At 45.9% G+C, this 23,140-nt stretch overlaps 1 protein-coding gene across 1 annotated transcript in view; it reads right to left on the reverse strand.

The window, feature by feature from the left end:
* PRDX4 (peroxiredoxin 4) overlaps positions 1-23,140 on the reverse strand; it is a 136,697-nt gene that overhangs the window by 49,512 nt on the left and 64,045 nt on the right. The window contains exon 6 of the mRNA XM_069639822.1: positions 3,114-3,148. Coding sequence (XP_069495923.1) covers positions 3,114-3,148 — 35 coding nt within the window. The remainder of the gene's footprint in view (positions 1-3,113; positions 3,149-23,140) is intronic.

The raw sequence follows: 23,140 nt of genomic DNA on the forward strand, positions 1-23,140 counted from the left end.
ACTAAATATACATTGTGTGTACAAATATACATTTTTGTTGCATACTTGCTGGACTGCCCCAGGGAAGGACAAAGACTGATCAGTTTTAGATATTTCTCCTCTGTGAAAGATAGTGAGCTAAAGAATCTGAGTAAGGCTCCTGTAACCGGGACTAATATCCGGCAGAGGGACTCCCAGGAACCCACCCTGTTTTTAGCTAGCTAAATATAGTCAAAGTTTGAGGAGAATGAATCACGCAAGTCTGATATTTAAGGATGTCTCATCTTGCCTTTTGCAATAGGATAGATTACACATCTCTGGTATTGCTACAGTCCAAGGCCCAATCACCCAGCAGAAAAGGAGTTAAACCACAAAATCATGGGCCATCTGAAATCTACTACATTAGCTTCCATATGCGACGAGGGAGTCCAGTCTCACCCTCTCTGGTCAATGCTCGTTTGACTACAGTTTATTTGTGTGGCACACAGGAATCTCTTTTGCATGACCTAGGACTTTGCTGGCATGTTGGTGGAGCACTATTTTGGATACAATGTATGCAACAGGTGCATGTCATCAATATTCTCACTCTTTGTAGGGGTTAGCCAGCTGATTAGACAGGTTGCAGTTGCACACCTACAACTCCCTCAAGACTTGGCTTTCCCAAAGGCCTTACAGCAATCTGATCATTTGCAATGCTGAATATATAGGGTATTTGAACAAATCAATAAGGCGGCTGAAGTTTCCTGGGCTCCTAATAGCGTGGCTTTCCTTAATACATCTCCATTGAACGTATGGAGACAGCCCCCCTGCATCATTTCGACAAAGTATTCTATGTCAAGAGCAGAAGCGATTTAAAAGCTAGAAGCCAGTGACCCAAACACCTGCTGCACCACTGACTGGCTTGAGCCTAGTCCTCTACCCCACAAGCACTGTTGACAAACATGAGCCATCTCCCCACCACCAGGAGATGGCTTGCTTCATTCCAAGTCATTGCCCACAGTTAACTCCCTGGTGCAGCACCTTCTTCCGACTCAAAGACATCATGTTATGCGGTATTGATAACCCTTGTAGTCTTTTTCGGTGAGCGCTGCAGTGAAGAGAGCAATACAAGATGGAACCAGACGGGAACAGGCATTTTCAATGCACATCTAAACGCCAACTGTGCAGCAATGGAATGCATAATTAAGGGAAAGCTATTGCTGAGCAGTTGCATTTTGACAAGAGCCACCCTGCTTCTTTTTGCAGGGGTCATAGTGCTGTACATCTATGTTTCTGCACAGCAGAACTCCCCCCCCCAATGGCCAACATTTCTGAAGTCCAGCTATTGACAACATAGTCTGCTTCTTCTGGGCCTAATATGGGTGGCTTCAACCCAAGAGTTTGAAGGAGCAATGGTCTCGGAGCGCCTAACGGTGTCTGCTTCAAAATCTTTAATTTGGCTGACACAGAGTTTGCCATTAGTGTGGAATACAGCCAATAAAGACAACACGTCAGGTTGTGGAGCATTATCCCGTAGTTGGGAGTGGGGTATGCTTAGGAAGAGAAAAAAAAAAAGGATCTACCGAATACAAGCTCCGAGATATTGTCTAAGCGCATGCATCACATCAAGCCTTTACAGATTTACAATTTGCCCGAGACTGCATCTTGGATAAGAAATTGTGCATGTGCTTAACTTAGCACCACCACACGCACTAGCTCTTTTTCCCGTTGGGAAGAATCTTGAAAAGATTTTTTGCTTTAGAGTAGTTTCAGCTGCTTTCATAGAATGCACTGGACTTCATATTATGCCACAGGTACAAATTCTGGCATTGTGGACTCGGCTCTTTATATTTCGGAAGTCGATAAACCATGAACCATGAATCACTGGTTAATAACAGCACTTGTTACAGTGCTTAGAATTGAGAGGCACCCGAAGTGCTATATAAACAAACTTACAGTATGGCCAGTAATCATTTTAGAGAGTGAATAGAATGCCAAAGGTCTGATAATTTGTAAGCATTACAAAATTCAGTCCCGAGAGAGTTCTTGCCAGTTGGTAATAAAACAAGCTGGTCACGAGTAGTTCTCCTTAGGCATAGGAGCACAAAATATGGATGTCTCCATTTAGCAGAGCCAAGATGAGAACGCTCACTGTGGTATGTTTTTTCAATTGACTATTCTTTGCACATATCTCATGTCAACTCCTTAATTTCAGATCTTTACTTCACTTCTGAAAGTGAAAGTTCTTGCCTGACATGCTCTTTATTCTAGAAGGATCACACAGAGATTAGGTATTTACCCAAACTATTTTCTCTTTACTACTATTCACATGCATAGTTTGACAGGACTTTTCACTACTTACACTTTCAAAATGTTAACATGTGCTCTCTAACAGGTGTGTTAAGGGTCACTACCGTGAGTTAGCAGAGAAGTTCAGATAGCCATCTCCAGACACCATAGCTGCAAACTGCAGTCCAATGGCTGTAGGTAAGTGGTTGGAGGTCCATCCTCATAAGACAAGACTCATGATCAAAGGCTTGAGAGCACAACACTCTTACCCAATTGGTGGCGCAAGGGACTGGTACACAGGCACGGTTGTCCTTCCACCATTTCTGATGATGTTGCCACCCTACTAGACTATTCATTGGCAATAAATAAAACCAGAACACTTTTCCATCTTCAACTAGCTAATGCCCCTTTATATCAATTTCTACAATAATACTCCTCAAAAGGTCTCCATTCAGTAATGAAGCGTCACGTAACAGGCAAAGCATTCAACGTGTCACTACCTTGCTTCTGTTCATTTGATTTAAAAAGGAAATCCAGTGAAAAAGAAACCATGGTGAAGCAAATGATTGCACCTTTCTGTTGAAGGAGACTTTTTTCGGGAACCTTCGTACAGTTCCAGCAGCAACCTACATGAACATTTCAGAAAGGTGGACAGCAAATATTTTTTCTGCACGACAACTGCAATAAATATTTAAAGTTGTGTGATCTTAAAGGCTGGTTTCTTGACATTTAGCAATAATGCTTTAGTAATATAACCACAGCTCAGATATCCAGTGCTTTAGATGGTGGTAGACTGCAAAAAAGGGGGCTATATTAATATACATTGTACATGCCATTTTAAGTAATGGTTAACATTGGTCACTTACAGTTTCACTGCCAGGTTTCCAGCCAGCAGGGCAAACTAGGAAATGAAAAGGAAAGCGCCATTAGTTTCAATATGCAACCACATTACCAATTAATCCTACATTTAAGGTCTTCAGTTATTTGGATGATGGCTAAATGCAAAATGAACATTAGGGCCAGGTGCCCAAAATGAGTCGCAACACAAACACTACTTTTCTCCTTTTGCTTTAGGGGGGCTATACCTTTCTTGGTAAGCAAATATGGCAAGTTACTTATCATAATGGGCTTTTTACTTATAGTCCGTCTCCCTTTCGCTCTTGGGACATTTAATTTAGAGTACTGAGAACAGAGGTTTCTTGCAAAGCATTCAATGGAAGCTTTTTAGGAGCCCCTGCTCGAGTGCAGGCCGAGCATGCCTTAGTATTATAATCAGGGGAAAAAAGGCTCAACCAGGGCAGCAAGCAAGATGGGGTGATAATGTGTAGAAAAGGCACTAGGCCACGGATTAGAAGTGGAAGGATCAAAACTGAGAAACAAGTATTCAGCATGGAGACACCAACTCAGTGACCAGGCAGAGGCGGTAAGTACCAAAGGAAAGTCTGTATTTTAATCTTCAGTTGCAGGTTAAGACAAAAGACAGGAACAGAGGGAGTATGCATCTAACAGCCCTAGTCCCATGCCGAGGTCCCCCCCAACGCCCCAAACAGTCACTCTCGGAACTCCCACACACTCGCACTCCACATTCCATCAGGCAGGCATTCCATAAACAGCAACCACCAGTCAAAATGCAGGATACCACAGAAACTGATTACCTTTTAACTACTGGCATGTCCTGTCCCTCATATCAGCACCACGAAGTCTTATTTTGTGTCAACCAGCAAATTACCATTGTTTGCCAAAAGGTTTCTTGTGAAACACGGATCCGAAAAGGGCATTGGCACAGATCCAATTTCCACGGAGTAATGCTTACAGAAAGAATGTGGCTTATGTTAATGTTCCAGCTCAACACAGGACACATGGGAGGTATGCGTCACTGGAGCACCAACATTGCCTTGAGTTTTCAACATGTTCTTTAAAGGTGAAAGATTTGTGAATGGATGGCAAGAGTATTGGCTGCCCAAATTACCATTTCTCTTGCTGTTGGCAAATATGTCTGGTTGATTTTTAGACAAATACATTTGTGTTTCATCCCATTTTCTTAAACTTGGACCTGTTCACCGTCATTCACAGCATAATTGGAATTTCTGCCACACACAGCATTCACTTTCCAGTAATTCATTGTGATGTACAGCACTCATCCTTCACCGCCTCCCAAAGCCCTCCTCAACTCATCATGCATTTAGATGCACACTTCGTTTCTAAAAGGTTTGCTTGCTATAGAAGGCATTTTACCGGTCTATAACAGTGCTGTACAAAGAGCATGTTGCACAGTATGCTGGGTTGACTGAGCCTCCAACCGAATCAGTCCTGTCCCGGTTTAAAAAGTGGGAAACAAGTGGTTGCTGGGTTTCTCTGGGAATAATCTGAATATGTAACACCTTTACACAACCACTTTGTGCTGCATCTGCATAAGGGTGAACCCAGATAACCGCTATTCGTATTGCTCACAAGACCTTTTGGCCAACTAACTAGAGTAGTGTGCTGCTAGACCCAACATGTTTTTTAAAATCTTAAGACGTCGATGGTTTCGACTTTGACGGTCTCGGCGTTAGGGTACTCGATGCACACTCGTTTTAGGGAGTGGAGGGCAGAGGCTTAGGCACTTCTCGAACCTTCGAGACTCAGTGCTTCTGCAGGAAGCTTTGCTGCGTTCTTCCCCGGGCTCAAATGCGCTCGAGCAGAAGCTTCAACCAACTGCCTGTTGGCCTTACGAGGCATGATATGGTCTAAAACCTTTTCGGATCTTTTAACGGGCGGGAGAAGCAGTCTCCTCAAACATTATCATTTGGAGTTGAACATCCTCCCATTCGGATTTTGATGCAGATTTGAAACGTACCCGTTTCCTATCCGGTGAAAAGTCCTAAGAAGATGAGATGGATATATGACGCCTCTTCTTCGACTTCTTATGGGAGGCAGATGACTAGTGCAGAGAAACACTTGTCCAAGAACGCTTCGAAGGCTTTTTCCCCAGCCGAGGTGAAAGATCACTTGAGCTGCTCTCGTCAGATGACCACATCTTGGACGGGGTAATAGAATGAGATTTAGATGAGGGGTAGGTGGGGGTCTACCCAAGGAGAGCTTCACCTTCCTCTCCTCCAAGGCCTTACCGGTCATTGACTGGCATGAGCTGCAATCATCGACCTTGTGACTGGTTTCAAGACACCAAAAAGCATTTTCGATGTGGATCGGTGATACATCTTTGGCCCGCAGTCGGTACACATTTTAAACCTGGTCTTTGGAGTAGATACTCTTCAAAGATTAGGACAAAAACAGGAGGGAAAAAAAAAGTGGCGATTCTGATGTGGAAAAGTGAAGCTGAGGCAACGGGGGTGGTACCTGCTATTTATACCAGTATCGATATCATGGTGTATGGATGAAAGCCGCCGAGGGACATTTAGTAGACAAACTGTGCCCTCTGCTGTGAAAGGTTTCCGAAGCTTCTAGCATGATATTGGATATAGCAAAAGATGAGGAATACATGGGGAGGACACAACCCATTAAAGACAGGGGTTTTACCCAGCTACAACCAACAAATATCAGTAAAAGGTCCTTTCATCACATGCCTGCTCATCCCCAGGCTTTTTAAAGTGCACATTACATCGAATTTTATAGGGGGGTGGGGTGGGTAAGGACAGATAAGGGTTTGGGTGGGTGGGCAATAACAAGTGTGGGAGGGGGGGACTTTGGGGGTACCCCCCTAAAATAAAAATAAAAACTAAAAAAACCATGAGCACATTCGATGGAATGTGCACATTAAAAAGCCTGGGGATGAACAGGCAGGCGATGAAATTACATGGAACCTAAAAATCCAACCGGCAGAGGCATGCCCATCGGCAGCAGTTGAATCAATACATCATTTTAGCACAGTCGATTGACAGATTGCAATTCTTGTCAGCTCAATTGAATGGAAGACAAAAAAAAAAACTGGAGTCACTGTAAGGACTCCAATAAAATAGTTTCTATGCCAACTTGAAATGTTGCGGATTTGTGAACAAAATTGGAGAATGAGGACTGGCTGTCCATTAGAAAGCAGGACATAATATGCTTTCATGAGACATGGGTTTTAAATGAGAATGCTCTGTGAGGGGTCAGGAATGAGAGGCGGACAACTGTTTGCTGATTAAAATAAAGATGTTAAAAACTGCCTCATTGTCCCTACTCTGCTGAAGAATTCCCTGCCTAACCAAGGCAAAGGGAACACACGCGAACACAGGATAACTGGCCCTAAGCAACACAATACACAAAGAAAATATATGGCAATACAATATGACAAACAATATTCACAGTTCCTGAATGACTGTCAACTGTCCTGGGTAATTTCCCTCCCCCCAGGATTCAAAGTCAACTCTGAGAATGTTCAACCAAAGAGAGAACGCTCTTGAAAAGTCAAAGTAAAAGTTCATCAACCAAGGTTCAACAGGTAACAAATCTCTGTTCCTGGGTGAGGTATCCACTTACTACTTCCATAACAAAATTGCACCAATGCTCATCCTGGTTGTGATGCTTTGTCACTTCCTTAAAAAGATTTGCCACAGGTCAAAGTGTAAGGTATTACTCCCCAAGATATCTGAAATGTGGCGAGTGCTGCAACCTGTTGGGAGTCCTGAGAATGGGACACTCGCACCTTACCGCACAGATGTGCGAAATGATATCCCAGGGGGCAAGGAGTGGACTCTTATGACTATTGCCCACCCCCCCAAAGAGAGAATAGTGGGTTCTGGGCAGGGATGGAGTCAATTCACCTCTGTTAAAATAATTATTAACACTTGAATCACTGTTGAATCAGTCAGTTCACATGTTTAACAAATGGCTGAATATCATAAATTGGGTCACCGGGGAGTAAGTCAATTCACCTCTGTTAAGTAAACAATTAGTTATTTACACTTGAATCGGGCAGAGTCCTGACCTCTCCCAGCTTAAGCGTTTCGTATAACCTGCCCCCCCCTTCCTATGTCAACACAAGTACAACACAACTTCCGCTTGAGGGGGTGGACCGAACACTACTACCCGTAGTGGCTAAACCACCACACTTAAGGATGCCTGCCAGCCTCAGCAGCCACTCCCAGGGGAAAAGAAAGACCAAAGGGGCACGCGACTGCTCCCTTCACTTTTACAGGAAAATTATACACTGGCCCCAGCCTGCATGTGCGTTGCCGGCGGGTGAGTTTACTTCTAAACCATTGAATATTGTTTCTCCGTTCCCCTTCAACTTTGATAGACAGAAAGTGTACACTAGCCACTGCCCGCATGTGCGTTGCCGGTGAGTGAGTTTACTTCTAAACAGTTCAATATTATTCCTTACTTTCCCCCCATCCTATCTCAGCGACAGCATCATGCAGTCACTCATGACGGCTCCAGAGCAGCACCAGCCAGGCAGGCGCACTCCTGACCTTAATCCCTCGCCTTCAGCCGGGCCCAAACTCTCAACCCAGGAATGGCGAGAGTAAGTCAGGCCAGTCAGGAACAAGAACAGCTGGAAGGGCGTCGCCTCCAGCAGCCGAGAGTCGGTCTGCTCTCTGGATCTCCCTGGAGCTTCCCCTTTCGCACCACACCTGGAAACAATTTATACAATTACAGCTTGCCCACCAGCCGCCATCTCGCAGGGGGACTCCTGACAGAAATAATTCCCATAACTTCTCAGCCTCATACTTGCTCCCCGTGTTGGTGGAGCATACCAAGTCCCCTGGGAGCTTCTCCTGTGCTCATCGCTATGGGAAGCGAGAAAGGGCCAAAAACATGAAACCAGGGCACTTTATATGAAAAACGTGAAATGCTGGTTTACAAAAAGGAGACTGCAATATCCCCACGGTTAGTAACACAGTTTTAGTCTACAGTTAGGACTTCTTTAGTTGCAGTTTTAGTATTTACAATGGTTTATTTTTCAGGATGACTTTAGAGCTGCTGCTGCTTCCACTTCAACAACCACACTTCTACTGGCTTTACCATGAGACCAGTCACCTTTGTCCCACAGTACTTGACTTGGTTCAGACTACTGCAATGTTGCATCTACTGACAACCAGATATATACCACCACAGCTTCAGTATTATGGACTGCTACCACAGCCTCAGTACTTTAGAATGTTAGGCTTTTTTTAAAACAAATTTAACAAGTATAAAGAATGGAATCAGCATATGATAGTGCAAGTAGGACACCAGGCAGGGTCACAGTAAGGAACTTACAAGCATTACATCATGAAAACATTAACCATTCGTAACAGCGTTATCAACAGGTACCGGGATCTGGGGAGGGTGGGTCATCTTTGTCATCGCCATCTTCGGTGTTCAGAGAGGATAGCTAGGTTCGGAAGGGAGCCCAGATGTCCATAGGTCTACTAAGAACCGGCTGCAAGGAGGACCAGACTTCTTCTACATCTGTGGCCCATGTAACAGCATGAAGCCATTTGTCAAGGTGGGGGACCCAAGGCCCAGCCAGAGCAACAATATGCAGCGGGCTTCGAGCAGCATACAGATACTCCCCAGCCTCTTGAGGTCACAGCTGGTACGCGAGATCTTGTGGAATAAGCAGGTCATTAGTGATGAAGCCATGTCGCAGTCTAGCATCGTGGATACCGCCTTAAAAACCTCCTCCCAGAACGCAGTTAGAGGTGTGAAATACCAAAGCATGTGGATATATATAATCTGCATTGTCAGTTTTGCATCTCGGGAACTCAGCAGGTTTGTCGCCCGCCATCCCGTGTAGTCTAATCAGAGTATAGTGGCATCTATGAAGTATTTTTAATTCAATCAATTGAAACCGGGAGACCGCCTCGTACGTGTGCACATATACTCCCAAATCTGGTCAGTCAGTCGACCTTCAGATCTCTACTCCATGCCTCCCGAATCTTCACCGGGGGGGGGGGGCGCAGGCATTGGGGGGGGGCCTCGCCCTGCTCTGAATGAGGCTATACAGCCTAGTGACCCTCCCCCCTCATAAACTCAGCCAGAAGGATATCGTCTGGGGGCAATGAGGGCAATTCATGCCATTTCACTTGTATTGCTAGTCGAAGCCCAGCGTATTGTAGCCATTGAGAGGGTTGTCCTCTCAGATGCTCTGGAAGGTCTTACCATTCAATGAAGGAGTCTTGGGTGAAAACATTACGCATAGTGCCAAAACCAGCCTCACCCCAGGGACGGACCATTGCACCATCAACGGTCGGTGGTTCAGGTAGGAAGTTCCACAATGGAGGTTGATGTGTCAAGGATGGGGAGTGACTACTAATTTCCAGAGCCTCTTCCAAGCTAACATTGTTTCTCCAGTCGGGTCCAGGGGTTCCAACCTCAATTTGAAGGGAGGAAGAATCAGAGAGCGAATAATTATTATTTATTAGTTATTATATCAAGGCTCTCAGATGCCAGGTGTTCGAGTTTAGCATGTGGAGGGGGAGGGACGGTGGGGGGGTGGGGTGTGTGGGGTGTAAGCAGGGTCAAACCAGAATGCTGCGAAGTGGGCTTGGGCAGCAATCCGATATCGCTCAAAGTTGGGGGCAGCAAACACCCCTTGTGAGATGGGGGCAGAGAGTGTGTCGAGTTTTAGGCGTACAGCGATGGAGTGCCAAAGATAGTACAAGTTAGCGGTTTAAAGAATTCCCTACCAGGCCAAAGTGGAATATTCAGGAATCTACATAGGAGTTGTGGCAGAAGCACCAACTTGAGGACAGCCACCTTCCCAACCAGTGTAATCGGCAGGGTGCCCCATCCTTCAGTCTTTCGGGCTAGGAGGGGGAGGTAATTCCCATAGTTACGATCGTAGGGTAAGGTTTGTTGCAGAGTAACGACTACCCCTTGGTATTTCATCTCCGATTGAGACCAGGTGAAGCCATGTAGGTCAGGGGGAAATCGAGGTAGCATCGGTTAACGGAAACAGTACGGACTTCGCACAGTTAGCTGAAGCCCGAAGAGGATCACATCTTCCAATATAGGTGCTAGATTCTCCCCAGGGGAGCAGATATACAACAATGCGTCATCTGCATAAAATGATACGACCTCCGGGTCGGCGGAAAGTCCAATCCCCCTCTGGGCATGATGCTGATGAATCCTGTCAGCCATTGGCTCGATGACCAACGCGAATACTAGGGGCGAGAAGGGGCAGCCCTGCCTGGTACCCCTGCCTATCCTAAACTGGGAGGGGCATCGGTCCTCAGTGCGGACCCTGGCAACAGGGGATGCATATAGTAATTTAACCCATGATGAAAACCGAGGACCAAAATTACTCTTTTCCAACACTAGCCACAGAAACCTCCAGGAAACCAAATCAAACGCCTTTTGCATATCCAATGAGGCTGCTACGGCCTGCGTCTCAGGGTCTATACGGGCGAGTATATTAAACAGGCACCGCAAGTTAAGTGCAGTAGACTGTCCTGGTATGAATCCTGACTGGTCAGGATGAACGATATACGGCATGTATGGCGCCAATCGCAGGGCCAGTACTTGGCAAATATTTTGACATCACAGTTGATGAGGGAGGGGGGGCCGGTAGGAACCACAATGTGTGGCCGTTTATCAGGTTTCAGTAATACGGAGATTGCTTCCCTAAGTCAAGGGGGGGTGAGGGAAAAGTCTACCGTCAGGCATGCTTCCTCCCAGACCGCTATCAGTCGGGGGACCAGCCGACCTTGGTAGCATTTATAAAACTCAATGGTGTGTCTGTCTGCACCCGGAGCTCTTCCAGCAGAAAGTGAGTCTATTGCCAGGGATATATCCTCATTAGTTATCGGATGATGATCTAGTGTTTCACTTAGCTCTGCGGACAGCACAGAAAGTGGGATGCTGTCGAGAAAGGATTCAATCTCTGCTATTAGGGTGGTGACTACAAAAAGAGCAGAACTCCTCGTTAGTTTCTTGGGACGACAGTGCAAGGCTGCTATCCACGTGTTCAAAGGCTGGAATATGGGAGGTTCCCCTTTCATGACGAATCAGTCTGGCCAGTAGGCGCCCGGGGCGTTTGCCTTCACCATATCTTCTGGCAGCCTGAGGGTCATCCAGAAACTTGTGTTCCCGATCAGCTTGAGCCCGAAATGTATCTAGCGCTGTGCCCATATTTGAGGGTATCGACCGATGGGGAGGAGGCGTACTGGGTTTCTAGTTTGGCTAGAAGGAGCTAACTTTTTTCGATGGACTTACGGATCACCTTAAGGATACCTGCTTCTTTCAACGAGGCAACTCCCAGGATATACACCTTGAAAGTCTCCCACAAGATGGCTTGGATCTCTACTGACCCAATATTGGTCGCAAAGAAGTCATCTATACTGGCTCCCAGTTCTAACTCAAACACTGTCTAGCAGGGTGTGTGGCTTCAATTGCCATGTACGTGTAGCTCAGCTCCACCCCGCCTGCCCCGCCCCCACTGTAATGAGACCATGATCCGGGAATGATCCGAAAAAGTCCTAGGGAGAATGGTCATGTGATCTATGGATTTGATAAGGACAGACAGTAGCCACCTATCAATTTGAGAATGAGAATCGTGGACCGATGAGTAAAAGGAAAAGACGCAGGCGTTGGGGTGAATCAGTCTCCACGCATCAACCACCCCCAGCACGGTCTTTATTTCGATAATGTTTTAGCAGCTCAGGAGAGTTGTCTAGGTTTCAAGCCAGATCTGTCCATATCAATGTCAACTATAGTGTTAAAGTCCCCTCCCCAGATTATCGGAATAAGAGGGAACCCTGCAAGCAGAGGAAAGGTGAGAAAAAAAATTCTGGGTCATCAACATTGGGACCATATATATTAAATAAAATCACTTTGCGACCAAGAAGTGAGCCGTACAGCAGGATGTAGCATCCAAGGGGGTCGATATGTGAAATCTTATGAATGAATTTGAGAGACTTCTGTATAAGAATCATAACCCCCGGGCTTTGGGAGGAGTAGGTTGTGTAGTATCGTTGGAGGCCCCATGATCTAGCAAAACCATCACAACCCCTGGCGAGTGCATGGGTTTCCTGCAGAAATAGAATTTTAACTTTGGCTCTTTCGATGTATAATTATAGTTTACACATTTTAACTGGGTTGCCCAGTCCCCTAATGTTCCAGCTCATGTGTTCATCTGCCATCAAGACAAAGTGTCCACAAAGGGTTAATGCAGTGTTTAGCCGGCAAGTGGCAAAGCGAGTAGAGCGCTCGCTTTGACATCCGTGCAGAGCCTGCTAACGCAGGTTCGAATCCCAGCGGGGCCAAACTCAGCCTTTCATCCTTCCAAGGTCGATAAATGAGCACCACACACCGTGGGTAATAAGCAGCGCTCAGATACCTGAGGGTTCGTAGCGCTATATAAATGCCCAATAATTATTATCATTATATATTCCATAAAGTCAGGCTGGCAATAGACAAATATGGTGCGGTTGCCCCTCGGCTCTGTCGTTGCGTGTTAAGCAATTTTTCAAACTACAGTCCCACGCCTCCCCCCAGCACCCCCGCCCCAATCAGAGGGGTGAATTCCCCATTTAACCAGAAACCAAAACAACAATGATCGAAGCACTACATGGGAGCTGTGCGCTAGCCTAGAGCAGCGATCAAGACCGACTTGGGCATTAAGAGAAAACATGTTATGGTGCACGATTCAAGAGTCAGGAGAAATGCACTAGATGAGGGGCTAATCAAAGATGGAATGGGTCTCCGGCTATCCACCGGGTATAGGAAATAACATGTAGATGTAGAATAAGATTGATGGGGCAGAGCCCGTAGCTGCATCTCGTGTCACATGGGAGAATCAAGACGCAAAGAAGATTGAAGGGGTTCCCAAGGGAAAACGGACTGAACCATTAGCCAGGGAAATGTTCAATGAATTTTGAGGCTTCCTCCAGGATAGTAAAAAAGACGACGACCCTGTCCGAATGTTCAATCCTCAGTTTTGCTGGTTACATCTTAAGAGTATTTGACACCTAGGTTCCGGAGCCGTTTCTTAGCAGATAAGGATTTTCGTTCCTGTTGGACAGCTAGCTACAGAGAAATCCGGGTACAGATGTATCCTAGCAAGAGCTGAGCAGTAGCTAACCTTTGGCTCTGTCCACTCGCAGCAAAGGGTCTCGGTCACAGTAATTTAGCACTCTGGCTATGATGGGACTATGAGGAGCGCCAGACCTGGGTTTCGCGGCCTGTGATCTCGCTCGATCGTAAACTGATGTGAAAGCTTCGGGGAATCAAGTAGGTAGAGGAGCATCCGTTCAACATAATCCTGCATGGGGACGCCAAATTTCTCCTCCGGAACCCAAACAATGTGCAGGTTGTTACGTCAGGATCGCAACTCTAGATGCTCATTTTTCTTGCTGACCGTCTGGACAATGACGCAACCTCAGATTGTAGCGATGTAATACTGTTCTCTGCGACACCAACCATGGACTCCACTTCTGTCACTCAGGTATCAGTTTTCTCCATCCGGGCTTTAATCTAGCTAATTGTCCCGCTCATATCATCCAGTTTGGAGTGCAGCGTGGTAAACCACTCACGCATGTAATCCATAATTTTCTGGAATTCTGTAGGTTCAGCTGAAGTTTCAGGGGTGACCGCATTTTCCGGTTGGGCTCACCAGTTTTCGGTGTGGACTTCGCAAACATATTGATGGCGCTCTGCTTTTTGCTGGTGCCGCTCTTCATGACTGTATCAGCCCATGCGTACAAGTAGAGTGGAACGTCGTGCCAAAGAGACCACGTGTCAGGATCCCTCCCGCTGCCTGCAGTGAAGCCGACCCCACAGATGTCAGAACTGTTAACCAGGATCAAAAGGCCAGCGACTATAAGGCAGGCGTAGAGGAGTCAAGTTTGGATGCATGCCGGCTAATACAATGGTAGGGTATTCTGAGAAGACTGTTCGAGGAGGCCAAAGACACAGGAGCGGGGGACACTGCAAGTTGATTGCCCCAACAAGCAGCCGGGGAATGAGTTTGATCGCAGATCTGTTACAGCGTATGGGAGTCCACGTCTTCTAGGTAATGTAAGGTTCCAGTAGGTATATGTAAACCTTCAGTGGTTTATGTGGCCTGCTACGCAAGCGATTTCAATCCAGCACTTCACTTAAGTCGACGCATAGCATGTAATGCAAAACCGAAATCCTCATTCGTGTCTAAAAGTTCTTTTATTCTGAACGATGTACCACTTATATCACACCCCTCTCTTGGAGACCCCCCCCGGTCACACTGAACCAGGAATCAGGCTGGTTTGCAAAGTTAAAATATTTATGTATTCACAATGTTATCACACTATGTTTAAAGGGCATACAATAATAACCAATGGGGTGATGCAACACTAAGCAATCTCTTTAATCACAAGGAGTAATAATGAGCAAAAAATGCAGCACAGAATTAATACTTTGCGTGTGTGTTCAATCAAATGCCAATGTGGTTACCATTTCCCCCTGCACACCCCTCAAACCCCCAATATGCAATATAAAGAGATAGAAGGAGAGAGAGAGCAGGTATTCAGGAATGCGGAATAAAAAAAAGTGTCAATCCCAATTTCCCCCCAGCAACATAAGAGAAACAGAATTTATTGGCAAGCTGTCAATAAAATGGTTTTAAGTTATCTGAAGAACGGATAGGGTAAAACACCAAATATGGTTTCAATTACTGAAATTGTTTAAATTCTAATGGGAGCCGCTTTAGATGGTTGCAGACAAACACTGGCAATGATTTGATAAGTTTTCACATTGCTTCTTACTGAGGTCGGGTGCAATTGAAAGCTGTTTTACACGTGACAGAATTTTACCTAAAACAAAGTTTGCGGCAAACTTTTCTGTGCGCGGTAATCGCCATTGCGGGAAAACTATATGGATTTGGACATTTAAATTTTGTTTCTAGCATAAAAATTGAAGTTATGGACGTTTTAGTGGAAGTCATTTCTCAAAAATGCACAAAAAAGGAAACGGGGATTGCACTTTGAAAAGACAAATGGAATTTCTTTACACTAGATTATGACTAGAGAAGAAGAATGCCACACATGAATCTCCATCAATCCTGGCTAGGGAACCTTCCAATCAATTTCTTTCTGGGATTCAAGTCATTTATTCACAACCCTAATGATTTATGAATTTAAATACAAATGAGAGACTTAACGCAAGAAAGTATTCAAAAAGTATTCCTAACAAGATAAGGTTCAGAACACAATATAGGATGGATTGAGATAGGGATTACTATGGACAGTACATATGCTAGTGACGGTCCTATTCTATGGATACTCACTATATATATTTGTATATGAACAGAACCGTCAGGAATTCTGGTCCATCAAGATCAGGGATTCTGATCAGAAATTCTGCTGGGCACACCGGGCTGGAAAGGCTGCTGGGCAAAAGGGACTGGACTGGGTCTGCAATGGCTCTGGTCAGAGCTCTCTGGTCACAGCACAGCACAACACAACTGGATTGGGTCTTGATTCTGGTAATACTTCTTTTTGCAGGAAATCAGTTACAGCACAGCCCGGCTGTTTTTTTTCCCCTTAGGTTTCTGGGGTGAATTATGGCTTCTGGAATTAGAAGGCCTAGTTGAAAATGGTTCAGCTAGAGAATGGGCCTTTCTGCTTGCCAAGTTTCTGGAGTCTGGAGCAATGAAGATGTGAAGTTCTCGAACAGGGTGCTCCGCCAGCATTCAGTTAGTGGGTGAATCTGTGTCTCTCCTAAGCCCCCAGCTGTCTATTTATGCTTATAATAAAGGGGTGTGTGTGTGTGCTGGCTTATCCTAAGCGCGCCCCCTTAGGCCGGCGATTGGCTGGAGTCTCTTCTCTCCCTTGATTGGAGGAGAAAACAGGGCGTCACCATGATGGTGAGAGTTTATGAGTCAGAGAATACTCCCCTTGCCTTTTGAACATAAAATCTACTTTTAGTACAATAGATATTTACAAATGTGCAACCTCTGTAACAAGTCACTGTAGGGTCTTGGGTCTGCTTTTGACAGAGGTTCGCCCTTTTTGTCCTGAACACATGTCCAATTTCTGAGCAAATTTCCACAAATGTGCGCATTGTATATGGGCATAAGCGTGTGAAGTTTCATGCTTTTGACATAAATACATTTGGTATAAAACCATAATTTCTAGTGTTACTTTACAGACCATAGCACAGAGCGCCTCTTAAAATGGGCAGCCAAAAATTAGATTCACAAGTCTGGGGTTTACATATTTTTCACAGTAAATTATTAGTCTTTAAAAATGTGCTTTTTGTCCTTGTGAATCAACAAATGGTCGTCTGTCCCCGCCTCCTTCTGGCTTTCTGCAGTTAGAAGCAGTCTCCTCCCATTTCCTCCAGAGGCCCAGGCCATTTACGACCCCTCATAATTAGCATCTCCTTGAGCTGAAGGAAGTCCATGGTCTTCTTCCCCTGGCAGACCAAATTCTCCTCCCCTTACCTAATCACAGAGGTGCAATTTCCTGGTGGAGTGAGCAGAAGGGAGATGCCTGGCCCCCATGGGGGAAGCTGTTGGACTGGTTAAATTGCTTTGAGGCAGTCTTAAATTCACAATGCAATGTCATTCTGTTACATTTTTTTTCTTGTTTTAAAACAAACTTGCAATTTCAAAACAGGCAGCTAGAACACTTATTCCAGCTTCTAAACCATGGGATTTAAATAGTTACAACCTAGGTCACCCTCAATAACAGGTCATTTAGTTTTCAGCCATTAGATTTCAGTTGTACAAGTTTAAATCCTTATGATGCAATCTACTGAGAGCTGTCATAATGGCGGCCACGGGTACTGCGCCCAGATTTTGACAGATTTCACAGGCAGGCACATTTTTGCTGTGAATGTTTTATGACAAATTCAGTTTTTCAGGACATTGTCTGTTCATAATGATTTCTTGAATTAAATGAATTGTAACACCCAGCAAGAATAGGGGATGTTTGCGGGTGTTTTGTGCCGGTATTCTGCAGTTTCAGCAACCAAGAAAAAGGATTTAAATGCAAGATTTTGGATTTCTTTCAGCAAGCACTGCTTTTTCTCTGTGCTCCATTTTTACTTGTTGGGCAGCCCAGTGACATGTTTCAGGAGTAAAATCTCCGTTCCACCACCGACAACATGCATTGTAGATTTGACAGCCATCTTTTTGTGCATAGTATAGCGCCATTTTCATAGGTTTTGGCGCGCACAAGTGTTTTGCGGCCATTTTGATATTTCTGGCACCCCAGGACACAGGGATGTCGCAGGGCAGAGCATAAGTGGATTAATACATCCCACAGCTATATTGACGATACCGTGGTAGTCAAAGTCGTCTGCATCTACTGGGATCGCCTCCAGAGCCGTCCCCCAACCAGTGGCCATCCTGTATTCCAGAAGAGCAGATTGGTAATACTGGAAACGGGCAAACGGCTATCCAGACTGATTTACCAGGTGTGGATTTTGTAGGGTGTCCTGGTCTAAGGGGGCGTAGGGGTTGTAGCCTCCCCCATATTCCCAGTCGTGCGGTCATTCAGTTAAATTCCTTAATTGTAGTGGCCCCTATTCGCCAGGCCAGCAAAGATGTACAGTGAAGTAAGCGATGCCAGGCCCCGTGTTAAGTAAGTTGCACGGGGGGGACAGAGGGGCAGTTGCAGTAGTGGAGTACTGTGCATTGGGTTAATGGCATAGCCAGTAGAGTCATGCGCTCCACTTATCTCAGACACAAGGCCTCTGTTCACTTGCCAGTCTGAGTGAAAGCTAAGAGGTTACAGTCTCTGGTGTAGAAAGAATGACATCCTTGTAAAGGGCAATTGGGGAGCCCCAAAGTCATGGGGCACTAGGAATAGTGATGTTGGTGTGCCCACACAGGCCGTGGCACCCCCCGTTCCGGGTAGGCCGGCATACTTGGAGGCAGTGTGAGCGCCTCTGAGCTGTTCAGATAGTTCCTCCCCCCCGGGAGCTCAGTGTACTCACTGCAAGTAGCCTCCAAAGGATCCGCAGCACACAGAATCCTGCTGGTCTTGAGGAGCAGAGAGGTGAGGCTGGTACGTGCTGTGCAGTGGTGGCAGTTCCGGGCCGCAGTCATGGTGTCTTCCGCAATGTCAGTGGATCGTCCCAGTCGTCGTCGTAGGTCTGCCCGTAACATCGGCAGAGCTCTAGGGCGCTTGTCGGGTGTCTCAGTAACTAGGAGCCGCTCAATCAGGGCTCGCCCAGACTCCAGGTGCTCAATCAGGGCTCACCCCTCAATCCTCGTTTTCTCAGCTGGTTTTCACTGCAATTAAACAGCCCCTGGTCCGGGCTGCTGGCTGCTGAAGGCGAAGCGTTAGTGGTATGCTGGTGACCAGTGGGGGTTGGTATGCCCAGATCAGCGGCCCATGAGAAGCTCTGCCCCCTCCCCCCCACCACCACTCTCGGCCTCAGGGGCCACGGTCACCTGCCAGGAGCAAAGCCCCACTGTGTGGATGCAGTGGGTGGCCCATCCGCCGAGTCCCCACCGGTGTGCAATCAGCGATTATTTCACTGCCGTAATGCCTTGGAGGACAGAGGAGGGAGTCTATGATGCTCGAAGGTCTTCAGCAGCAAACGCTTTACGAATCAGGAATCGCCACCAAGCACCATATTTAATAAAAGAAGATGAAGCCCGGAGCGGAGCTCCTCGTCTAGGCCACCATCCTGCAGCTAGGCTAGTATGGGGTGCCTCCTGGCTTGGGCAATGCGTGTTCGTCTTCACCAGTTTATACTCTTTAGGAATGAAAGGAATGTCACTTTCAGTAGAAAATATAATTAGGCACACGCAACCTCTCTTTGAAGTAGTCTTTAAGGAATAAAGATAGATATATAATTGTATTCCCTTATAAAAGGTAAAGGATAGAGTTCAGGTCTCCTTTGGGAATCACACACGACCATTCTTTAATGTAGTGTTCACACTTTAAAGTTTGTAACTTTTGTATTGTCAAGGTTAGGTATTTAGCAATAGTAACAGCGTTCCCTCTCCTTAATTAGGGACACAACCACTCCTTCACAAAAAAAGTATTTTATAATGCAACAATGAATTGTAGTAATGTTAGCTTCTCATGCGAGTCGGAGATCTTTCACGTTATACGCACGTGCTACATTTCCATTGCTGAAGGTATTCTGAATGCAACCAACAAATTCTACTCGCATAAAGCCTTACGCGAGTTGACAAGGAGCTGGCTACTCTAACTGGCAAGGCTTGCACAATGTGTTAGAACGCTGTGCTTCCCTCACCGGCTTCTTAAGACACTTGCTCTGTGGGTTGCACTGCTTTCCCGACTTCTACCGCTTCTGTTTCGCTGGGGACCCTTCTCCTAAACAAGTGTCTCTGGTCCGGCCACAAGTTTGGGGAGCTCCTTTTACTCCCAAGAACCTTGACTTGACAATTGCTTCTTGCCTCATCCTCCTGCATGTCAGCAGCTCGCCAACCACAAGTCTTCCGATGCGCCGCCTCTGCACTTCAGTTTGGGGGGGGGGGGAGGGGTTAGGAACAGGACTCTCCCAGAACACGTCAGTGAAATCTGTGGTTTCCACGTTCCGGCATCCCTCTTGTTCCCTCACTTCTGCTTGGTTTGCCAGCCTCATGCCTTCTTTCCGCTTCTACTGCTACAGCGTGCACTCCAGTTAACATTCCAGCTCCTTCCACTCCTTGCTTCCGCCTGCACCCGAAGGGTCTTTTATGCCTCCCAGGTTCCTTTAGATGTGGGCCGTTAGGCTTAATTGCCCGACTGCTGAAACTACATGCCTCTTCAGTGCCCTTTGTCCCAGTACGTCTGGAATTCTGCGCCTTGTAGTCCTCTTCAATAAAGTGGTTTCTTTTAATGGAGTTATTTCAAAAGGGGAGATTTCTTCCCCTTTAACTCATTAAGTTGTTACAGAAGAAATGTAATTTATTGAAGACAACATTGCCAGATTCCTTCACGTTTTACCCTTGGGAGTAAGGCAGGTGTTTAGTTTGGGATACCCAAAGAGGTCTTTCCTTTGGTAAGGCTGACTCAAATTTTATAGGACTTATGTCCACATTTCCAGATTTAATACGAGGATCAGGAACATTACAATGACAATAAGTCATTACCTCCATTGGTACATTAAGAAGGTCCTCCCTTTTAGAGGAAAAATACTGTCAAACGGAATCATTTCACCACCCTGGGTCCCGTCTCCTCTCAGGTGACCCTCCCACAGTACACCACCCCCAGGGTTAGGATTAGATAGCGCCTGCCTTCCCCTGGCCACCCGGGAGGAGACTTTAGGCAGGGTTTCAGGGAGGGATCCATAGGTTTTTCTCACAGCTCCCATTGGTTACACTTGCCTTTTCATTTACGCATGGAAAGTAAGGCTTGGAAAAACAAGTTGATTAGAACAGCTATTCATTCCCGTTGAACACAATTGCCCACTCTTTCTGCTGATATTCAGGCTGTATTTATATGGATTAATATCAAACACTTCTATTTTAGTCATAAATTTGTACAACAGGCCAGACCCACACATGAATATGACCAGGTTGAATGCGATTAAGCTCTTGATGATATCTAGAATATTTACATAAGTCAATTCTTAGCATGTAATAGGAGTTAGTATGAACGTTTAGATTCGCTATAGGAAATTGTTGGGAATGTGCTCTTGGGTATACCATCTCTTAAGCACAAAAAAACCTAAAAGCAAGGAAATGGTTTTGCACGAGGTTACCAAACTCTGTATGAGATTCAGAGTGTGTAATAAGCGAGCCAGGAGTGACAAACCAGCTAAACCAACCTTTGGTTTGTTTGGGCATGCATCCCCCAGATTATATTCTAATTAATCTTTCCTGTTGAAAAGGAGTTCACTATAAGATCAGTCTAAAATTTTGTCTGGACATAAACCAGTAAGGCTGGTTTAATGCCTATGTTAGGCTAAGTTTGAATGAAGTACCCTCTGGGAAAACTACAAACAACTATGACTACAGGTATAGGCAACCCGGCCTTTGGTATAAGCTTGTACTACACAGTTTTGTTAGCGTGTTGAGCAGCCAGGCTTATCTCAAGAGGGGAAATGTGAGCTGTAGTGGAGTTGCAAAGATTCACAGTTACAGGTATTCAATTAAACTCTTACACTCAAGGTTTCTTGCAGAAACAATTCCATTTATCAGTCAGTTATAAAGCATTCTTCAGAAGGGAGCAAATAGAATAGTAACACACAAATATACTTCAATAATGTACTCTTGAGATTCTGAATCAGACAAGGATCTTTTGGGATGACACCCAGACACAACCTACACCCACAGGTGACTTCAGTAACAAGAGTGATGGGGCATTAATACCCTACTGTTGGCATTCAGAATACTCTTTAAAAAAAATAAGTAAAAGGCATAGGTTATTAGAAAACAAGAAATTACAAATAGTCATAAGCAGGGCAAATACTTTCAGATAGCACTAAGAGTCATTCAATTCAATAGGCTAAGCCAAAGTCTTTGTAAAGGGTGCAGCACATCAGGTAAGTAAATGGAAAAGTCTTTGCACAAGTTCTTAGGAGTCTTTGATAAAAAGGAAAACCAAAATGTAGGGTCACAAGCTGATTGGACTTGAGTTGCAGAAGTTACAAGCACTTCCACAGTAAGAGGTAAGTGTAACGCTCACCTGATTCCCACGGAGGCGCTGATCCCGGCTGGGCTGCTATCGTTTCTTCAATTGAGAAGCGTAGAGCTCGGACGACTCTCAGGACTGGGCTTCCTCTTATCGAATGTCTGACTTGCAGGGTATGTTTTCTGCAGGTGGAAGAAAAAGGGTAAATCACCGTTTGATGGGATTCCTTCTCCCACCAATCGCCAGTTTCTCCCACAGCCTAGCTTTCTACTTGTCTCGGCGAGCTCTCACCTTAGGCGTATAAATGCTGAGCTCTCCATCCTGCGTCTGGTGCAGGGGTGCGTGGATTCTAGTTACGTCACTGGATGAGTTCAGTGTTGAGGCTCAAGTCTTTTGCGGCCTTAGTTGTGGCACTGGTGCTGGGATGCCGAAGAGCGATGCCGCCGTTACTGCACGAGCGGATGCCTGTAAGTATACTGTAGTCTATAGGCTTTAAAAGATGGGCACCTCAATAATGTCCCTTTTCCTTTGTTTCAGGCCTCGGGATGCTGTGGGCGTAGTTTTCCGTTGCCGCTGCACGTGCCGATGCACGTAGGTATAATGTTCGTTGGCCGCTTTTAATGGCACCTCTAATAATGTCCTTTTTCTAGTTTTCAGGTGCCGGGATGCTGCGGGCTATATATCCGTTGCCACTGCACGTGCCGATGCACGTAAGTATAATGATCGTTGGCCGCTTTTAATGGCACCTCAAATAATGTCTTTTTCCTGTTTTTCAGGTGCCGGGATGCTGAGGTTGATGCGGCCGCTACTGCGCGTGCAAAAACTGGTAAGTTAAGATGAATGCGACTGCCTTCACCCGAACCCCTTTTTAATTATGTCCTTTGCCTTTCAGGTGCAGAGAAGCTGCCGAAGAGAAGGCCGCGGTTAGCTCCGTTGCAATCACGGATGGATCAGGTAAGCGGGCGCGGCTGCGAGCGAGTTGCACTTTTCTAACCTTATGTTTATTCTTTGCAGGTTTTGCCGGTGACTGGATTCCGGGATCTGGTAAGTATTGTTGTGTCTTTCTTCATCCACAGGTTGCTGCGCAGAAGCTGAAGATGACTCTGGACCTGGAATGCAGGAGCCGACTCGGTGAGCGTTCTGCTGCTGCTGCAGAATAACGCGAAGCACGTGTTTTCCATCGGGCGTGGTTTAAATAGCAGAGAAGTGCTTCAGTGTGTGTTCTTCCACCGGTTCCACCCAGGTAAGAAAAGAGTTCCTGAATGGAGGGAATAGTTCCTCCCAGCCCTGATGGCTGGGGACTTAAACCGGACTGGATTGTTCTGGGTAAATATGCAGCATGGTCTGCCTCAGGTAAGTCCACCCAAGCATTATTACACTGTTTATCAATATGAGCCCGGCACCTATGGTGCCGGGACTGAAATCCTTCATGAGCCTGGCGCCAGGACACGGTCCAAAGGGCCCCTGTA

Source organism: Ambystoma mexicanum, chromosome 7q, assembly GCF_040938575.1.
Source record: "Ambystoma mexicanum isolate Mex_15411 chromosome 7q, UKY_AmexF1_1, whole genome shotgun sequence".
Taxonomy (NCBI): Eukaryota; Metazoa; Chordata; class Amphibia; order Caudata; family Ambystomatidae; genus Ambystoma; species Ambystoma mexicanum.